Source organism: Schistocerca cancellata, chromosome 4 (assembly GCF_023864275.1).
Source record: "Schistocerca cancellata isolate TAMUIC-IGC-003103 chromosome 4, iqSchCanc2.1, whole genome shotgun sequence".
Classification (NCBI taxonomy): domain Eukaryota; kingdom Metazoa; phylum Arthropoda; class Insecta; order Orthoptera; family Acrididae; genus Schistocerca; species Schistocerca cancellata.
The window spans coordinates 168,213,123-168,234,950 of record NC_064629.1 but is presented as its reverse complement, the minus strand read 5'-3'; the positions used below and the strand labels follow the sequence as shown (position 1 = coordinate 168,234,950).

Sequence of the window (21,828 nt, the reverse complement as noted above, 5' to 3'; positions counted from 1 at the left end):
CTTCTTGTCCAAACTAGTTATCGTCCATGTCTCACTTCCGTACATGGCTACACTCCATACAAATACTTTCAGAAACGACTTCCTGACACCTAAATCTATATTCGATGTTAACAAATTTCTCTTCTTGAGAAACGCTTTCCTTGCCATTGCCAGTCTACATTTTATATCCTCTCTACTTCGACCATCATCGGTTATTTTACTCCCTAAATAGCAAAACTCCTTTACTACTTTAAGTGTCTCATTTCCTAATCTAATTCCCTCAGCATCACCTGACTTAATTTGACTACATTCCATTATCCTCGTTTTGCTTTTGTTGATGTTCATCTTATATCCTCCTTTCAAGACACTGTCCATTCCGTTCAACTGCTCTTCCAAGTCCTTTGCTGTCTCTGACAGAATTACAATGTCATCGGCGAACCTCAGAGTTTTTACTTCTTCTCCATGAATTTTAATACCTACTCCGAATTTTTCTTTTGTTTCCTTTACTGCTTGCTCAATATACAGATTGAATAACATCGGGGAGAGGCTACAACCCTGTCTCACTCCCTTCCCAACCACTGCTTCCCTTTCATGTCCCTCGACTCTTATAACTGCCATCTGGTTTCTGTACAAATTGTAAATAGCCTTTCGCTCCCTGTATTTTACCCCTGCCACCTTCAGAATTTGAAAGAGAGTATTCCAGTCAACATTGTCAAAAGCTTTCTCTAAGTCTACAAATGCTAGAAACGTAGGTTTGCCTTTTCTTAATCTTTCTTCTAAGATAAGTCGTAAGGTCAGTATTGCCTCACGTGTTCCAACATTTCTACGGAATCCAAACTGATCTTCCCCGAGGTCGGCTTCTACCAGTTTTTCCATTCGTCTGTAAAGAATTCGCGTTAGTATTTTGCAGCTGTGACTTATTAAACTGATTGTTCGGTAATTTTCACACCTGTCAACACCTGCTTTCTTTGGGATTGGAATTATTATATTCTTCTTGAAGTCTGAGGGTATTTCGCCTGTCTCATACATCGTGCTCACCAGATGGTAGAGTTTTGTCATGACTGGCTCTCCCGAGGCCATCAGTAGTTCTAATGGAATGTTGTCTACTCCCGGGGCCTTGTTTTGACTCAGGTCTTTCAGTGCTCTGTCAAACTCTTCACGCAGTATCTTACCTCCCATTTCATCTTCATCTACATCCTCTTCCATTTCCATAATATTGTCCTCAAGTACATCGCCCTTGTATAAACCCTCTATATACTCCTTCCACCTTTCTGCTTTCCCTTCTTTGCTTAGAACTGGGTTGCCATCTGAGCTCTTGATATTCATACAAGTGGTTCTCTTCCCTCCAAAGGTCTCTTTAATTTTCCTGTAGGCAGTATCTATCTTACCCCTAGTGAGACAAGCCTCTACATCCTTACATTTGTCCTCTAGCCATCCCTGCTTAGCCATTTTGCACTTCCTGTCGATTTCATTTTTGAGACGTTTGTATTCCTTTTCGCCTGCTTCATTTACTGCATTTTTATATTTTCTCCTTTCATCAATTAAATTCAATATTTCTTCTGTTACCCAAGGATTTCTATTAGCCCGCGTCTTTTTACCTACTTGATCGTCTGCTGCCTTCACCACTTCATCCCTCAGAGCTACCCATTCTTCTTCTACTGTATTTCTTTCCCCCATTCCTGTCAATTGTTCCCTAATGCTCTCCCTGAAACTCTCTACAACCTCTGGTTCTTTCAGTTTATCCAAGTCCCATCTCCTTAAATTCCCACCTTTTTGCAGTTTCTTCAGTTTCAATCTGCAGTTCATAACCAATAAATTGTGGTCAGAATCTACATCTGCCCCAGGAAATGTCTTACAATTTAAAACCTGGTTCCTAAATCTCTGTCTTACCATTATATAATCTATCTGAAACCTGTCAGTATCTCCAGGCTTCTTCCAGGTATACAGCCTCCTTTCATGATTCAGTTGGTCTTATGTTTGCATTATTTAGGCCCTTTCGAATTTCGCCTAGCCAAGGTGTGGAATTCTTAAGTGAGGTTACATAATCTATTATTCTCTTCATCAATCACTCTTCTGGTAGTTAGCTGAGATGACCAAAGAATTTCATTTGCCTTTTCCTAATATCAGTTTCGATGTTTGAAAACTTTTCTGTTGTTTTAACTGATTGTAGCCTATAACCATCTTGGTTAGGTCTTTGTCCTAGAATTTTCCTGATGATCTTCCTCTCTTCTTTCTTGATGTCTTCAAGTTGTTTTCTGTTAAGGGTTAGTGTTTCACTTGCATCGAGGGTTGCTGGTTTTATGACAGTACTGTAGTGTCTAATTTTTGCCCCTCTTGATATGGATTTTTTGTTGCAGAGGTTTTGCCTTAAACGTGATCCTTGTTTAATTTTTTGGAGGTAATGTAGCTGCGAGATTTTTTCAATACGTCAGTTTGATGAATTCTCCAAGGTATTTAAACTATGGAACCCTGTCAATTTTAACATATTTTGTTTTCGAGATTTTATTTTCTGTTTTTGAAAAAAAGAATTCAGTTTTCTCAAATGAAATTTGTAAACATACTTTTTCTGCACATTCTTTGAATATTTCTAGCTGTTTGACTGCAGTCTGCTCATCCTCTGTTAGTATCGCTAGGTCATCCGCCAAAGCAAGATATGGTATGTAGAGGTTATTTTTGGCAACGCCCAGTCAGACTGGCATGCAAACCTCACATTTCTTGAGTTCTTTCTCCCATACGTTGCCTATAACTATTTTCAACAGAATAGGAGAGAGTCCATCACCTTGTCTCACACTTGTTTGAATGTCGAAGGTTTCTGAGACCTCCCCCATAAATTTTACTTTAGATTTTGTGCTAATAAGTGTTTGTTTTATGATTTCTCTTGTTTTGGGATCTAATCCCCTCTCTTCTAAAATTTGGAATAGTGAGGGCGTGACTATTATTAATTATTATGAAAAGGATGGCTTGCTATTCACCATACAGCGGAGATATTGAGTCACACATAGACTATCAAGTAATAACCTTTTGGCCAAAAAGGCCTTCATCAGAATTAAACAAAACAAAACAAAACAAAACACACACACACACACACACACACACACACACACACACACACACACACACACACGTGCGAAGGCCTTTTTGGCTGAAAGCTTTCTTGTTTAACAGTCTTTCTATTGTGTCTATCTGCGACACAACATCTCTGCTATATGATGAGTAGCAATCTATCCTTTTCATAATAATGTCATTATTCCATCCAGGATTTTCTATTGTTTAAAAAAATAATTACGTAACCTGATTTTTTAGGGGACATAATTACAACTTTATGACTAACCACTGAACAGACCACTTCACTGGTATGTATTATGCAAGTGGTGGAGGGTCTATGACCACCTGGTACCAGTTATAGACCATCCACAGCATTCCAAAGTGACCTGTGTTCTCTTTAAAGTTGGTGAAAAATATTTAGTTCACTGAGCTTATAAAGAAATGAAAGTGATTAGAAAGATCTGGAAAACTGCAAGGAAGCTCACCAAAGTACTAGGATGAATAAATAAAATAGAAGTAGTTTATTTCATAACAAGAATAAACTTAGTCAGAAACGTATGTCGTTTGCGAAAGTATAAGAACATTCTAATTTTAGATAGTCCAGTTCAGTTAAAATTTTTCATATTACTTGTGAGAACATGCATACACCCCTACATGGTGCCAGCTGGACAAACAGTACCAAACTGTGTGGACTAGGTTATGGTGGGGGTAGCGTTGGGTAGGGTGGTAAGGGGGAAAGAGGCAGGAGGCAGGGAATGGGACTGGTGATGGGTGGCTAGTGGCTTGCAGGGATGCAGCTGGTTCGCCGGCCAGGAATACGGAAGGGAGAGGAGGCAGGCAGGTGGGGTGCACAGTTGTTGGAGCCAGTGGGGAGCACTGCACACTGAAGATGACATAGGGACACGAACTGGGAGGGGGTTACAGGGCAAAGCAAGGGGAAGCTTGGGGGACAGCAAGTTACTCCACACTGAAGTCAGGATGATAACAAGAGCAGAGGGTGTGTTGTAAAGATAATTCCCATTTGTGTAATTCAGAAACACTGGTGGCAGAGGCACAAATTCAGATGGCCCAGTTTCTGACATAGTATTGAAATTGAGCACGTTATGCTCAGATGCATGTTGAGCCAACAGGTGGTCAACTTTGTTCTTGGCGACAGTTTGGCGATGGCCACTCATCCCAGTGGACAGCTGGTTGGTAGTCATACTAACATAAAAAGCTGTGCATGTATTTGTTGCAGAGTTAGTATATGACAAGGTTGCTTTCACAAGTGGCCTGGCCTCTGATGGTGTAGGATAAGCCTGTGAAAGGAGTGGAGTAGGAGGCACTGGGGGACCAGATGGTGGGGGGGGGGGGGGGGAGATGGGCCAAGTCTTGTATATACACAATATATATAAATGACCTAGTAGATAGTGTCGGAAGTTCCATGCGGCTTTTCGCGGATGATGCTGTAGTATACAGAGAAGTTGCAGCATTAGAAAATTGTAGCGAAATGCAGGAAGATCTGCAGCGGATAGGCACTTGGTGCAGGGAGTGGCAACTGACGCTTAACATAGACAAATGTAATGTATTGAGAATACATAGAAAGAAGGATCCTTTATTGTATGATTATATGATAGCGGAACAAACACTGGTAGCAGTTACTTCTGTAAAACATCTGGGAGTATGCGTGCGGAACGATTTGAAGTGGAATGATCATATAAAATTAATTGTCGGTAAGGCGGGTACCAGGTTGAGATTCATTGGGAGAGTCCTTAGAAAATGTAGTCCATCAACAAAGGAGGTGGCTTACAAAACACTCGTTCGACCTATACTTGAGTATTGCTCATCAGTGTGGGATCCACACCAGATCGGGTTGACGGAGGAGATAGAGAAGATCCAAAGAAGAGCGGCGCGTTTCGTCACAGGGTTATTTGGTAACCCTGATAGCGTTATGGAGATGTTTAACAAACTCAAGTGGCAGACTCTGCAAGAGAGGCGCTCTGCATCGCGGTGTAGCTTGCTCGTCAGGTTTCGAGAGGGTGCGTTTCTGGATGAGGTATCAAATATATTGCTTCCCCCTACTTATACCTCCCAAGGAGATCACGAATGTAAAATTAGAGAGATTAGAGCGCGCACAGAGGCTTTCAGACAGTTGTTCTTCCCGCGAACCATACGCGACTGGAACAGGAAAGGGAGGTAATGACAGTGGCACGTAAAGTGCCCTCCGCCACACACCATTGGGTGGCTTGCGGAGTATAAATGTAGATGTAGATGTAGATGTATCTTGGTTTACCGAAAGGGTATGATCCCTGTAGCAAGGGATGGGGAGTAGGAATGACATAGGGATGGACTATGATGATGTGTAGGTGACGTGGGTGACATAACACCACTTTGGGTGTTGTTGGAAGGTTAGGTAGAATGTCCTTCATTTCAGGGCAGAATAAGAGAATCAAAGCCCTGACAAATGATATGGTTCAGTTGTTCCAGTCCAGGTTGATACTAGGTGACAATGGGGAGGTCCTGCATTTCAACTGATTCTTTGGGGTGGTGTGGGGATTGGGGTGTGTGAGGATATGGTACAGGCAATCTGTCTGTGGACTACATGTGAAGGGCGGGGGAGGGAAGGCTAGTGCCTGTCTGTGAAGGTCATTGTGAGACCTTCAGCATACTGGGTTGTGAGTCAGGATATAGTTGGTAAGGTGTGTAAGGAATGAGGTGGTGTGTTTGGAGCCTGAAAGACATTGGACGAGATAGTATTTGATAGTGGCAAGGCTATGGGCATAAGGGATTTTAATGCATAGGGATGTGGCATCAACTGTGATGAATATGAAGGTAGTAGTTAGTATCTTTGATGTGGGAGGCTAGTTTCACGCAGTTGGTTGGAGGTGTTGGTCAACAAGAGTGGAAATTCTTTCAGTGGGAACACAATAAGCATTTACAATGGGGCGTCCAGGAAGGGCCTATGGATTTTAGTACAGATTGAAGGTTATATTCGACTTCTGGGATGGGATCAGCATGGCAAAAGTTATAAGCAGAGGCTGCGACTCATGGATGATTAGGTCATGAACTGTTTTCACTGTGTGTATGGCTGTCCTTTCTTCTGCTGAAAGGCTAGTGTTGTTAGGAAAGGACCTGGGGTAGGATGGTAAGGCCAAGATGCAGTTAAGAAAATCCTGAGAGGTGACCGGTGACCAGGGGGTGATTAGGTGGGAGGTGGAAAGAACACTGTTGGATGATGATGTGAACTGGGAGTGGCAAGGTTCAGTGTTGAGACTAGGTTAGCTTTGGTTGGAGGGACTTTTAGCACTGAAGTGTTTCCACTACAGGAATACTGAGAAGAAGAGCAGGTCTTTGAAGGGACCAGCATGGTTGAAATTAGGTGTGGGTCTGAAGGCGAGGCCTCTGGATAAGACAAACTTCTGTGGGACTGAGGTTTATGGTGGAAAGGTTAGTACCAATGTTTTGAGTTCTGGGTTTTGTGGGGTGTTGGGAGTAAGTTTTTGAGGATGTGGTAAATTGAAGATGTCAGCTACACAGGGTCTGTATGTTATGGGGGGTTGAGGAAGAGGTTCACTGTGATTAGGATGGGTGCTGATGGATAGTGGTGCCCCAAGGCGAGAGAAGGATGTCACCAGGTTTGTCAATTTATGGAGGTGATGTCTGGAATGCTCTTCTAGGTGTTGGACTGCAAAGTAACAGTACCTTGTGGAGGGAGTAGATGTGGTTCTTGGATGACTGAGCCATTAACAGGGGTTCTTGCAGTTGCTATAATGACACCATGATCACTAATTCCTGACTATATACTGATGCTGCCAATAAGGTCTATGATGTTTATAGCTACAACACCTAAGATATTTCCATTGTGTGTGGGTGGCCTAACTAGCTGCTCAAGACAGTTTACAGAAAATGTGTTTAAAAGTGCTTTAGAAGACTGACTGAATGTAGCCCCCGCAATGAATTCACAGACATCTCAGTCTGTACTCGGTAGGTAAAGTCACCTCCAACTACTATTGCATGATCTGGGTATTTACACGATACTGACTGTAGACTTTCTTTCAATTACTCTAAAACTGTCACAGTAGAATCAGGTGGCCAGTAAAAACATCTGAAAATTAACATGATTTCCTCTAGACTTGTTATACGCAACCAATTAACATCACTGTCACACTCAACTTCGACTTCACTAGAGACAATACTTCTGTCAACTGTAATGAATACTCCCCCTCGTAGGGCGTCTAATCTGTCTTTCCAATATATGTTCCATGATTTGCTAAATCTCTTAGAGCTTTCTATTTCAGGTTTCGGCCAGCTCTCGATCCCAATAATAATGTGAGCATGAGAGCTTTTCTAGAGGGCTGTAAATTTGGGAACTTTGTTACAAATACTTCGACATGTTACTGATAAAATTTTGGCAGTAAGTACCTTTACTATGAATGCGGTCTAACTTCCCTTTCTGCATATCGAGTGACGAGTTCATTTGAATACCTCAAACTACTGACTAACCAAAAAACTCTGCTTGCACCTAGCGTATGAGGCCAGCAGCCTTCACCACCTCTGCCAGCAGCCTTTGTGAACTAAGGATGGGCTCAGAATGCATGCGACAGGTGTCGTTGGTACTGATGTGAGCCACAACTTGCAGAGGACTGCACCCTGCACACGTCATAGTCACAGGCAAGGCCACCTTTACACCTCTGATGAAGATCCCCGGCAGATGCACCAAGTGCACATTGGCCTTCTTTCCAGCTATGAACACTATCTTCCTCAGGGGCTCCCTAATGCACTAAACACTGGAGCTCCTGACGACTAGATACCCTATGTCCATGTGTGTCAGCTTGGATCTTGCTGAAGGAACAGCTACCTTTTCACTCACAGGGTGAATAGATGAGGCCAGATGGTCAGCCTCCAAGTTGGCCCTCCGCCTTGAGTGACACAATCGCATTAATGACCCATCATTCACCCTGCTGTGAGGGTGGATCCACCATGCAGGGTACACCAGTAGGAGCCTTGGCAGCAGCATCAGAAAAACCATCATAAAATCAAGAATAAAATAGCAGTACAGGCACAGTTAAAAAGGGGATAGATGACAGGTGGGATAACTACTTAGAAATAATGGGTGACCAAGCCACTCTATGACATATTACAATCTATCATCCAATATTTTGTGAAGAATTCTGGACATCACACAAAAGCTTAAAACACAAACCACACTTGTCTCATTATCAGTTAAAATAGAGGGCAGCCTACAGGAAACCCAAATAAATCCTGACATTCAGTTAAAACATATTGTATTCACAGCTGTGTCCCACACCTGTGACACTCTGGGGTCTCCTCATGACATAAATGAAAGTCATGTGCAAATGGACAATGTCCCACTCTAAGCTACGTTAGGGCTACTTCTTAAATTCATTGTGATTGGATGGAAGTAAGCCACAGTTGTACTGAAGGTTTTACGGAACATAATTCATTATTCCTCACTTCTAGCCACTGAGCCTCCCACAAACACATGGTCTTCTTAGGCACAAAAATGAGGTGATAGCCAGCAGGGGGACTGAACAGTGAGCGGGAGGTGGAAGGGAGAAAGCCCCGTTGACAGCCGTATCAGCAAGTTCGTTTTCCTGAATCCCTATGTGCCCTGGAATCCAGTAGAAAAGTATTTTGTCATCCTGCTTTGCAAGAGAAGGAGTGTGTCCTGTACTTCTTACATCACCCGATCTGTTGGGTACATCTGACCAATAGCAAGAAGGGCACTTTGTAAATCTGGGCATATGAGGAATTTCTTGTCATGGTGCCATCTCAACAGCTCCAGTGCCCTCAGGATTGCAAACAGTTCTGTGTAATAAACTGAAAACTGCTCCGAGGACAATATTGGGGAACATGACAGAGCAGCCGAAAAGATCTCCCTACTTACACACATTTATGTCAACGCTAATTAAATCTGGATGCTGATGTAAAATCTAATTAAATTTAATTTTAAAAATATATTCTGAGGTACAATTCTTCCTGTAAGCAGTTAACTCTAAAAGTCTCTTTAATAGCCAGGGGGATGCCCTACTCCAACCCTGGGGTTGGGCCTTAATGCTCCTCACATATGTTCATTTGAGGCTCTCTCTCACACAGATTTTGGCCTCATTACCTGTGTAAGACGACTGAACAGCCATTCAAGTGGCAGCTGTGCAACAAAGCTGGATGCTAGTTATCTGGGAATGGACAAAGCTCCATATGGTTGGGGTACCATGAAGAGAAGACGTCGAAGACAGCACAGGTTCACCAGCCCCTGCACACAGGCTAGCAACTGGACTCATGTTATGAGCTCCTACTGACAGCCCATTAACCTCATGGTGAACAGCATCAGGCATTTTGAGGCATGAAGGCTTTCCTGATCCATAAAACCGGCATCTGTATTGAAGTTGGGGTTGCACGGAGAACTTATAAAGTTAGAGCAGATGTGGCCTGTTGGCTCTCCAAGACCTATGACATTAGTGTTTAAGGATGTTTAAGGCCTTGAGACATCTCAGTTTCGGTTCTTTAAAGTGTGGCAGCCATGTTAGCTTCTAGTCAAAAGTGAGGGCCAGATACTTCACCTTTTCCTTAAAAGTGAGAACTGCACCCCCCCCCCCCCCCCCCCCCCCCCAGTTTTAAAATAGTCACATCAAAAAAGAGAGTAGGAGCAATTAAAAAAAAAACCAGTTTTCGCCAAAGAGAATTTAAAACATGGTATAAAACCATTCCTCCACTTGCCTGACCCACAAAGAAGTCATCTGCATACAAAGAACATGGTATTGGACGCTGCATTACCCCATATTTATTGCAATGGCAAATGCTATGACACTTAAAACACTCCCTTGAGAGACACCATTCTTCTGATTAAAGTGGTCATGCAAGACATTCTCAACCTTGTATCTAAAATGTCCAAGACTAAGGACTGTGTGAAGGTGGGCAGACATCTATGGAACCTACACTGATAGGGCTGCAACAAAGTATTACACCACCAGGTAGTATCGTACGCCCTTTCCAAATCACAGAAGACATCAATAAGGTGTTGCTTATGGAGGGAACCATATTAAATTGCTGCTTTGAGCAAAGTCAGGTTATTGAGTGTGATGTGATACCTCCTGAACCCTCACTAGATGCTTGACCCCACACTCCACTGACTTTCATATGCAGCTTGTCAGGCTAATGTTACGATAACTACCGGGCTTCATCTGATCCTTCCCTAGTTTTCAAATTTAGGTTAAAATAGATTCTTTCCATAAGTTGGCTAAGTCTCTGTCACCCAAATTTCATCCAAAAGCTGAAGGAGGACCTGCTTCGACCATGGATCCAACTGTTTCAATATGCTGTAAGTTATCAGGTTGTGTCTGGGTATAGCATCACGAGCTACTGTCAATGCAGAATCCATTTCCCACAGACAAAAAGGCTGGTTGTATTCCTCAGTGTTAGAGGAATGGTAATCAAAATCAGCCTACTCCTGTCTCTCCCAATATTAACGGAAAGCTGAATCCCAGCTAGATTCGGCCATAAGGGACTTATAAAATGCAGCCATTGTCTTCAAAATGACACTCGGTGATGTTAGGAGAGACCCATGCTCTTTTACAGCTGTTACTGGTAGTCATGAGTTGCACCTTGAGGTCCTCCTGATGGCTTCCCATACTTTATTTGTAGATGTGAACATTTTAATGGAATTCAGAACTTTTGAAAAGACCTCTGTTTAGTCTCCTGCATTATTCTCTTCACCTTTGCCCACTTCATTTGAAAAGTTGCAAGATTCACATCTGTGGAGCACTGACTGAATCTGTGCACAGTAGCCCTCCTGTTCCTGATTGCAGAATGGCATTCATCATTCCACCAAGGGACACACTGCCCCCTAGGTGCTCCTGCTGACTTTGGGATGGCTGCATTAGTGGCACGGTGAATCACAACTGTAATGTGATCCACCCAGTCCTGGATGCCATCACACTGCTTGAAAACAGCTAACTGCCTGTAAAGCATCCATTTAGCCTTTCTGAACAGCTGCCTCTATGGCTTCCTTTCGGGATCTGCTCCATTAGCAGATGGATCCAGATAGCGTACTAGTCACTACCATTAAGGCCATCATTCACTCCCAACTGATCAGTGTTTGTAAGGGCAGACATGCAGGAGGAGAGGCCTATGGCCATAAATGAATCCAGTAGCAGTGCTAAAATGTGTAGCTTGACGCACATTCATCAATATGAAGTCTGTTGTGTGTGTCAGATCCTCAAGTGTTCAATCCTTGGGGCATATGGTGTTAGAAACCCACAGTGCACTACGTGCATTAAAGTTTTTGCTTTGGCACGTACAGGTGTAAGCACAGGTGCTGTTGGTGAATAGTGGTATGCCAGACACCATGTGTGTTCACCTTGGGAACACGTTTTTGCAGTATGGAAGCCTAAGAAGTGGCAAGGAAAGGTGGTTTCGTCACCTTGTATTCCTGTTTGGCTTCTGCTTAAGGGATCTGCTCAGTCACTTTTGTTCCCGAATTTTGCATTCCTCAGCAAAAACAGGGCATTCTCGGCTCCACAGTGTGTGGCTCCCTGACTTCATGGATTGCCTTTCCACACTTCCTGCAGGTTGCTTTACCTCCACAACTCTGCATTAAATGACCAAAACCCTGGCATTTGTAGCGGTACATAGGGCTAGGTATGTGTCTGAACCCTACCATGATTTGTTCAGGCACCAATGGAGATTTTAAGGTCACAATGAAGGTGGCAGCCTTCTCAATTTCTCCACTATTCCTTCACAACCTTTGCTCCACATTCAATAAACCCTATGATTCCCATTCTTGTTGAAGCTCTGCAATATCATCATCCACAATATCACAGCATGTGACAACACCCTTGCTGGAGTTAAGGAAGTAATGCAACACAACAATTACATCATAGTCACCCAATTTTTGTGACTTACTAAGTAGTTCCAATTGCTTTGTCCACTTAAGTCTTGACCAGTAAGGAAACATTTTGTAACCGCTTCACAGACTGAGGTTCCAGCAAACCCTTCTACACCTTTATGAATATAGAAGGGGGACACTTTTTAAAATGTTACCTCTTTCCTCTTGATCAGTTCACACACATTATAATTTATGACTCCTTGAGCTCAGTTACTAAACAAAACTTGGTTATATGGATGACTAGCTTCCCTCATTTGTTTGGGTGAGTGGCCGCAAGTATTCTCAGATGGTACACACATCAGGCTAGGAGTTGATATGTCTGAGTTCCAGGGTTCCACAAGCAGCTACGGAACTAAGGAACCTACCAAACACAGCCCCACTTGCCTCAGTAAGCCTTTTACAACTGAGGTGTGGCAGTTTCCCCAGAATTTACCCACTAATGACTATTCTACCCCAACAGCCACACACCTCATTGGTGCACAGCACACCTTGAGACTGAGGATACATTGTTCCCACTAGTGACAGCAGCCTTGTCACATACCAACCTTGCTGTGAACACTGCACAGTCTTTTATGTCAGTATGACAACCACAACAGTGGCACAACATGCAGCTGAGCACAACATGCTCGATTTCAATACTGCTTCACAACCTAGGCCATTTGGATCCATGTCTCGATCACCAGTTTCTCTGAATACTTAGATGAGAGTTACCCTTACAACACACTCTCTGCTTCCGTAATCATCCTGTCCTCCATGCCCGGTAACCCGCTGTCCCCCCAGGTTCCCCTTCCTCTGTCCTGTAACCTTTCCCCAATTCAGCTTCCCACATAGCCTTCAGTGTGCACCGCTCCCTACTGGCTCAGACAATTGTGCATCACATTCGTAACCCGCCTATCTCCCACCCCTGCCTTCCGTCTTTGTAGCTGGCAAACCAGCTGCCTCCATCCGAGACACTAGCCACCCACCCCTAAATCTCCTCCTTGCATTCCACCTCCCCCCTCCTCTCTCTCCCCCCCCCCCCCCATATTTATCCCCAGCACAACCTACTCCACCTGCGGAAATGCAGCATGGTATTGTTTGTCCAGCTGGCTGTGTGTGTGTGTGTGTGTGTGTGTGTGTGTGTGTGTGTGTGTGTGTGTGTGTGTGTGTTAAAATCATTAAAACTTGTAAAATTCGTTAAATCCAACTCTGAATGTGACAAAAGTATTGGAGAGGACCTGTCAATCATCTCCAAGTTTAAATCAGAATCAAGTCTTGAGATGTTTGCCTTCTTAATCTAATTTCTGCAGTTGAAAGGAATTGAAAGTAATATAATGTAAATCTTCTACGTGGTTTGAAACGTAAATTTTCACCATGATCCTAAATGTAAATGATGCCACTCAATAACTGAATGTCTGGGCTCCATACAATCTCAGTCCCATTAGTTTTTTTCACAGAAGTGATTAATAGCAGTCATTACCTACCTTTGGGTTGAATATCAGTGACTAGTGTGTCTTGTAAAGATAAGGTTATATGTATGTTTTCTTCCATGGATTCTTAGTGAACAGATCCTCCAAGGATGTGGAACCCATTGTAACCAAAGTACACACAATACATATTTAAAAAAGAACTGCTAGTGTTCTTTCTACAGATTGTAAGTGAAATTGGGTGTGAGATATTTTAGACATGTACTGGGAGGAAATCTCTGACTTCTGAACTGCATGTCTTTTCAAAGTTTAGTGACAAAGAATTATCTAGTAGCCATTTATTAACGTCCATGAAAATTTCAATCTCTCTAAAACTATTCTTAATTTAGTAGTAGTAGTAGTAGTAGTAGTAGTAGTAGTAGTAGCAGCAGCAGCAGCAGCTTTATTCATCCGTAGATCTCTTTTTACAAGGATGTAGGACATGTCAAATTATTTACAAGTTTAGAGCAATTTAAAATAAGCTAATTTGTATACATATATATATTTACAGGCTTCTAGTTAGAGACAATCATTAGATTTACTCCTGGTATACAATACTTTTTTTACAAATAAATTATTTAGTAATGTAATGCGACACTGTTCACTCATATCTCACCATCAGTCACTGCACACACTATACACAACACTTCACTCACTACAAACACTCACTACACACTCACACCCACACTCTGGTGATCTCTGGGCCATTTTCTGTACCGCAACTTCCCATTTGCTATCCTGAAAAACTGAGTTAGAATTCCTTCATAATGAGTGAGATGTTGAGCTCAGAAAGAGGAAGAGGTGTTAGTATTGTGCTATGCATAGAAAGGAAAAATGAAGGAAAAAAACAAAGTGAAGGTGTTATGTGGAATGTTGGATGTTTTAACATTTTTTATCAAACCCCTACTCTGTTTTATCTAAGTAATCCTTCAATGTATAAAATGGATTGCATAACATGTTCTTTTTAACTGCCTTTTTAAACAAGTGTATTTTTGCAATTATTTCTTTCATCTCTTTTGGTAATTTATTGTACAGTTTTATTCCTTGGTAGAAAATGCTGTTCTGAGTTTTACGTTTATGTTTTCTTGGTAAATGTAAGTTGAGTCTATCTCTTGTAGCATGGTTATGGACAGTGCTGTTTGTGCAGTAATTACCAATGTTATTTTTGATGCGTACAACTGACTGGTAAATGTATTCACACAGAGCAGTTAAAATCCCCAGTGTTTTGAACATATCTTTACAATGAGCTTGACTAGTATTTTTGGTTATTATTCTTATGGCTCTTTTCTGGAGTTTGAAAATTGTGTTCAGATTTTGTGCATTTGTTCCCCAAAAAAGAATGCCATAACTAAGAATTGAGTGTACATATAGATAATATGTAACTAAAAGACACTGCATGTTACACACTGACTATAGGATCCCAAGGGCATAACATGCTGATGACATTCTGTTTGCAAGTACCTTTGTGTGTTCACACCACTTCAATTGAGAATCAATATTCATTCCTAGAAATTTTGCATTTGTTACACAGTCTATAGAGGTGCCATCTACATTTAATTTAACATCGTTATTTTTCCTCTTCAAACTGAAATGCATGGCATTAGTTTTCTTTATTGCTTATTGACCAATCATAAACTTCTTTGAAAGTTTCATTTGCTTTCTCGGCAAGGAGTTCTCCTGTTTTCTCAGTGACTATAATACTGCTGTCATCAGTGAAGGGAATTTTTTCACCATGAGTAACACTACTGGGAAAGTCAATTATGTATATCAGGTACAGTATTGGTCCTAATATGCTACCTTGTGGAGCCCCTATATTAATGTCTTTTGATTCTGATAAGTGTTTTACTAAGTGTTTAGATATATTTGAAGTGTGTGTTATCTCTGCTCTTTGTACCCTATCTGTTAGGTATGATCAAAACCAGTCATTAGCTACCCCTCTTATTCCTAATGCCTCTAATTTATTTAATAGAATCTTGTGGTTGACTGTATCAAAGGCCTTAGAAAGATTCAAAAATATGCCTGACACACTCATCTTTATCAAGAGCATCAAGTATAACTTTTGTGAATTCTACTACTGCTAACTCCGCATTTTTTGCCACTTCGGAAACCAAATTGTGATTTGCTTAAAAGATTGTATTTATTCAGGTAATTCATTAATCTGTCTTTCATAATTGCTTCTATTATTTTTGAGAATGCTGACAGCAGGGAAATGGGCCGGTAATTTTCTATGTCTTCTGCATTACCTTTCTTAAGCAAAGGTACAACTCTGGCCTGTTTTAACTGCTCTGGAAATGTCTCCGATGTGAAGGGTTCATGTATTATATTTGTTAAGGGGTCTTGTATAATCCCTCTGCATTGTTTCAGTTCACACATTGGTACTTCAACTAAGCCTACTGGCTTTTTATTTTTTAGTTTTTGAACAGTTTTATTGACTTCATTCTCTGTGGTTGGAAGTAACATCATTGTATTAAGTGCAACGTTATTTACAGGTGTTACATTTGTTTTGGGGAATTTTTGTTGTAACTTCTCTGCAATACTTGAAAAATGCTCGTTTACATAGTTTGCTAAGTGTTGTGGATCATTTATTACCTTTTCTCCCTCCCTTAGCAGTATGTTATTCTGTGTTTGTTTGCCTATCCACATTTCCTTTTTTATAACATCCCAGACTGCTTTGCTTTTATTCTCTACATTATATATTATTTTGTCATTAAATGACTTTTTTGCAACAATCAGCACCTTCCTATAGATCTTTTTGTATCTGTGATAGAAATTTAAGAATTTTGGATCATTGCGAATCTTTTTCATGGAATTGAGGTGTTTAAGTGTTTGGGAGGACATCTTAATACCTGCTGTTATCCATCTGTTTTTGTCAGATGTTGATACAGTCACACATGCCGGGTGATCAAAAAGTCAGTATAAATTTGAAAACGTTATAAAACATGGAATAATTTAGATAGAGAGGTAAAAATTGACACACATGCTTAGAATGATGACATGGGGTTTTATTAAGGGGGGGGGGGGGGGGGGGGGGGGAAGTATTGCTAGACGCGTGAAAGATCTCTTACGCGCGCGTCGTTTGGTGATGATCGTGTGCTCAGCCGCTACTTTCGTCATGCTTGGCCTCCCAGGTCCCCAGACCTCAGTCCGTGTGATTATTGGCTTTGGGATTACCTGAAGTCGCAAGTGTATCGTGATCGACTGACATCTCTAGGGATGCTGAAAGACAACATCCGACGCCAATGCCTCACCATAACTCCGGACATGCTTTACAGTGCTGTTCACAACATTATGCCTCGACTACAGCTATTGCTGAGGAATGATGGTGGACATATTGAGCATTTTCTGTAAAGAACATCATCTTTGCTTTGTCTTACTTTGTTATGCTAATTATTACTATTCTGATCAGATGAAGCGCCATCGCTCAGACATTTTTTGAACTTTTGTATTTTTTTGGTTCTAATAAAACCTCATGTCACTCCAAGCATGTGTGTCAATTTGTACCTCTCTATCTACATTATTCCGTGATTTATTCAGTTTTCAAATTTATACTGACTTTTTGATCACCCTGTACTTCTGGAAATGCCTTTTCAAAGCTCACTACTACTACTACTACTACTACTACTACTTCTTTGCAAATTATTGCAATGACTGCATCATCTGAAAACAAAACAAACTTGGCATAAAAGTTATTGACGGAAGTTCATCAATATATGCAAGAAAAAGTAAGGGCCCTCCGATGGAAATTTGTGGGTTACCACATGTAATTAATTCCCAGTTCAACGAAGACTGATAGCTTAACACAGGACTCTTTCCTACTGACACATTTACTTTCCCATCAGAGAGATGCAATTTGAACCATTTTGTGACTTTTCTGCACAGTGTAATATTCTAAGTTACTAAAATGGATAATTTGATTTACACAGTCAAATGCCTCTGACAGGTCATAAAATGTGCCATTATGGATAATGGAAAGATGAAGCATTGTGGGAAGCTGCCGGGGGAGGGGTTTGTTCCACAACAACGTTTCAGCTCATTCTGCACAAAGCACAGTCTCGCACATGCAGCTCCTTTGGAGTATCAAATTTTACCTCATCTCCCACATTTTCCTAGCATGGTACCCAGTGATTTCATCATCATTCCTGAGATGCACAAATCATTTTGAGGTAGGCATTTCCAGAATGATGACAAAGTATTTTCCACGTGCAACATTTCTCAAAACAGCCAATATACAGAATTCTAAAGGTAGGGTCTTGAACTTTTTGCCCAATACACTTGTATGTTCTTGAAGTCTAGTAGTTCACAATCTCAAAATACACATAAAAATTGTGAAGAATAATACTGCAAGCAAGGACCAAAAACTAACTGAAGACTATTTCCACACTATAACACCAAAGAAACAACCCCTGATAACACAGTATTTTCATGAAAGGAATGGTTAGCACACCTTGTCGCACTGTTCATTGCAACTTGTCTACTGTATGCTACGGTATATTTATTACTATTTGAATTATTTGCTACAGTTGTTCCACGAATGCATATATAACTATACTCAGTCACTTATGAATACAAAAGGTTTGAAAACTGATGCAAGTTCAAAACCAGTCACTATCAATAAATAAAGGAGACTTCTTAATGCAACTTGCAATGGTATTCCAACCATTTCTTTCATTGAAGATACAGTTGTGGATCCAATTCACCCCCTGAATGCTGGAGATTGGTAAACTATGCTGTTTTACATTTTATTTATAGAGCCATTCTGAATTTGTATGATTTTTTAAAAATATATAGCATTAAACAGTTCAAACACTTACAGTGAAGTATCAGAAGATACACTGACAGAGAAACAATCATCATCAATAATGGTTGTACTGGAATCAGCAGATGTCGTTTCTTCATACCTGAACAGAAACACAAAAATTTCATGGGAATATACGAGTATGTGGCTAATGTAAGTATGTACATACGGTCTAAGAAAAGATTTTTTTCAGACAGTTGCATTTATTTTACTTTTCAAATGTAATGTCTATTATACATAATGGATCTCTTTTTACATAACAATTATTGTTTAGCTGTTTTTCCCCCATCTAATGTGAACTGAAATTTATGAGAGTGGTGCACTACACACATTTTTCTCTTTTCAACAAAGCATCTTCAGTGATGGTGTGCTGCAAATTTTTCTTTTCTTTTCTTTTCGCATGTATAATACATAATAGAAAATCAAAAAGACAGGACCCAGATAAGTTAAGAGAAACAAAGGTTATTGAGAGTTTTCAAATGAAGCAAGCAAAATGGAATACAGAACTAAAAAAACTTTAAGACAATATTATGAAAATGGAAGAGGAAGTATATGAAGATGAGATACGAGGTATGATACTGCGAGAAGAATTTGACATAGCACTGAAAGATCTAAGATGCAAACAAGGCACCTGGAATAGATGGCATTACTTGAGGAAACCAAGTGTGACAAACCTATTTCACATGGGGTGCAATACATACCAGACTGCAGTCTTTGGGGAGAATGAAATAATTTTAATTCCAAAGAAAGCTTAATAAGTCACTACTAAATGCTAATTAAAATTATTTATAGAAGATTGCAAAAACTGGTAGAATCCAACCTTGGAGAAGATCAGTTTGGGTTCTAGAGCAATGCAGAATCATGTGAAGCAATATTGGCCCTGCAAGTTATCTTAGAAGATAGGTAGAAGAAAGACAGGCCTACATTTACAAAATTTGTAAATTTAGAGAAATCTTTTGAGAATGTTGACCAAAAACACAGGGAGTGATAGGCATTCTACAACTTGTACAGAATGGAGAATGTGAAGACAGGAAGGGGGGGAAACAGTGGGGCAATAGTTGAGAAAGGAGTGAGTCAGGGTTCTGGCAGGTACAATGAATATCTGTACACTGAGCAAGCAGTAAAGGAAATGAAGGAGAAATTCGGGAAGTTGTAGTTTGCAGGTGACACTGTAATTCTGTCAGAGACAGCAAAGGCCTTTAACATCAGTTGAGCAGAATGGAGATTCTCTTCATAAGACATAATGACATGAATATCAACAAGAGTGAATTAAGGGTAATGGATGTAGTGTGATTAAATCAAGCAATCCTGAGCAAATTAGAAGAAGCAGTTGTCAATTATACATTAAAAGTAGCAGCTAGGCATTACTATTAGGGCAAAAATAATAAATTTTGATGGCTTAATGCAGAAAAGATATCAGATTCAGATTGGCAATAGCAAGGAAACATTTTTGAGGGTGAGAAAGTGGTTAACATCAATTATAAATTTAAGTGTTGGGGAGTATTTTCTGAAGGTATTTGTAAGGAATGTAACCTTGTACGGAAGTGAAATGTGGACAGCAGACAGTTCAGACAAGAAAAGAAAACAAGCTTTTGAAATATGCTACAGAAGAATGCCGAAGATTAGCTGGGGAGATCAGATAACTAATGAAGAGATAATGAATCTAACTGAGAAAGAAATTTATGGTGAAACTTTGCTAAAATAAGAGATCAGTTGACAGGACACATCCTGAGGCATCAAGGAATTTTCAGTTTGGTAATGGAGGAAGTATGAGGGGTATAAATTTTACAGGGAGACCAAGTCTTGACTACAGTAAGCAAGTTCAAATGGATGCACGTTGCAGTAGTTATTTAGCAATGAATAAGGTTGCAAAGTATAACTAACGTGTAGAGTCTCATTAAACCAGTCTCTGGACTGTAACCCACAACAACATATGTGTCACATTTTGATTCTTATACTAGGGTTGGAACTTTAGTAGTGGCAACTATTTATTTACAGCTCATACAAAATAGATACATGTTTCAAAGTTTTACTGACCTTCAAAGTAGTCCTCAGCATTGTGTATAACCCATTGCCAGTCGTAGGATACTCTTAGTAGTGCCAGCTTGCACTGTACGTGCTTGAGCATTGTCCTGCAAAATGATGGTCAGAGCCTGCAGAAAGTGTCATTACTTCTGCCTCTAAGCTGGTCGTAGGATGTGTTCCAAAAATGAACAGCATAGAGACGGAAGTGATGACACTTTCTGCCGGACTTTAACATCATTTTGCAGGACAATGCTCAAGCATGTAAAGTGCAAGTTGTTACTGATTTGTATGACTGATGGGGCTGCTAAGTGCTATACCACCTACTGCACTCCCCTGACTTAAGCCCTTGTGCATTCAACTCTATTTCTAAACTGAAGGAAACACTTTACGGCATTCGCTTCAGAACTGCTACAAATTCGTCAGGCAATAGACCGCACCGCTCGAACTGTCAACACAACTGGCACTGCTAAGAGTATTCTACGACTTCCACATCACTGGCAATGGGTTGTACACAATGCTGGTGACTACTTGGAATGTCAGTAAAACTTTGAAACACTTATCTATTTTGTACGAGCTGTAAATAAATAGTTGCCATTATTAAAGTTCCGATCCTCGTGTAACTAAAAACATTTTTTTTTTAATGCGAATTAACATATCATCTCTTCAAAAAGGACTTATGAAACCACCTTTGCCGTGGATTTGGTGTGTGATCATACCATATCTGCAGAAGAAGAAGAAGAAGAAGAAGAAGAAGAAGAAGAAAACAGAGAAAAATGCTGACATTCCAGGTGAGGCAGTCTTCACTTACAGGACAGAGGCCACGTTATATGGGGGCAAGGTCAAGTTTATAGGGAGGTTAAAAATATCTTTGGTACAACTTCAGCTGGTCAGCCTGCATTCCTCATTAATATCTTGGATTGGTGGTGTGACGAAACACCAAATTATTGTATCTCCATTTCTGAGATACTATTCACACATCAGAAAAAGTTGCAACTTAAAGACAATGGTACTGCACATACAGTGTTTTTATGAGAACCAATTCTGACACTGCGTTTAAGGAAGTGAAGGAAACAGTAACCACACACTCCTCAACAGCCTGTGACCACTGGACTGTGACATCTTCACTTACATCTTCAACAATCACACTTAGTTTTGGAACTTAGTTGGAACACTGCAGTAATAAAGCCAGGTTTAAATGCCTATAACAATGATGTTTAAATAACAAGACTCATTACTTTTGAATTTGGAGAGCACATCTTTGCATCATAGGACATAACGCGCCATTTGCTCCTCTATCAAGGGGAAAGGAGTGTGTAGTCTCTCTCTCTCTCTCTCTCTCTCTCTCTCTCTCTCTCTCTCTCTCTCTCTCTCTCCCCTCCCCCCCACCCTCTCTCTCTCTCCCTCTCTCTCTCTCCCTCCCTCTCTCTCTCTCTCTCTCTCTCTCTCTCTCTCTCTCCCTCCCTCCCTCCCTCTCCCTCTCCCTCTCCCTCTCCCAGTTTTTCTGTATTGAAGCTATATTTATGCAATGGCATATGGACAAGGTCAACCTAAGCGTGGAATGCCTTTAAGACTGAGGTTATTCCTCTGAAACATACTAGCTATGGTAGAATGATGTAGATGGGGGAAATACACTGTGTGATCAAAAGTATCTGGAC

At 40.8% G+C, this 21,828-nt stretch overlaps 1 protein-coding gene across 1 annotated transcript in view; it reads right to left on the bottom strand.

Annotated features, from left to right (window-relative positions):
* The window catches only part of LOC126183230 (myotubularin-related protein 14), a 175,422-nt gene that overhangs the window by 17,906 nt on the left and 135,688 nt on the right, over positions 1 to 21,828 (bottom strand). Inside the window, exon 9 of the mRNA XM_049925014.1 lies at positions 18,165 to 18,251. Within this exon, the coding sequence (XP_049780971.1) occupies positions 18,165 to 18,251 (87 nt within the window). The remainder of the gene's footprint in view (positions 1 to 18,164; positions 18,252 to 21,828) is intronic.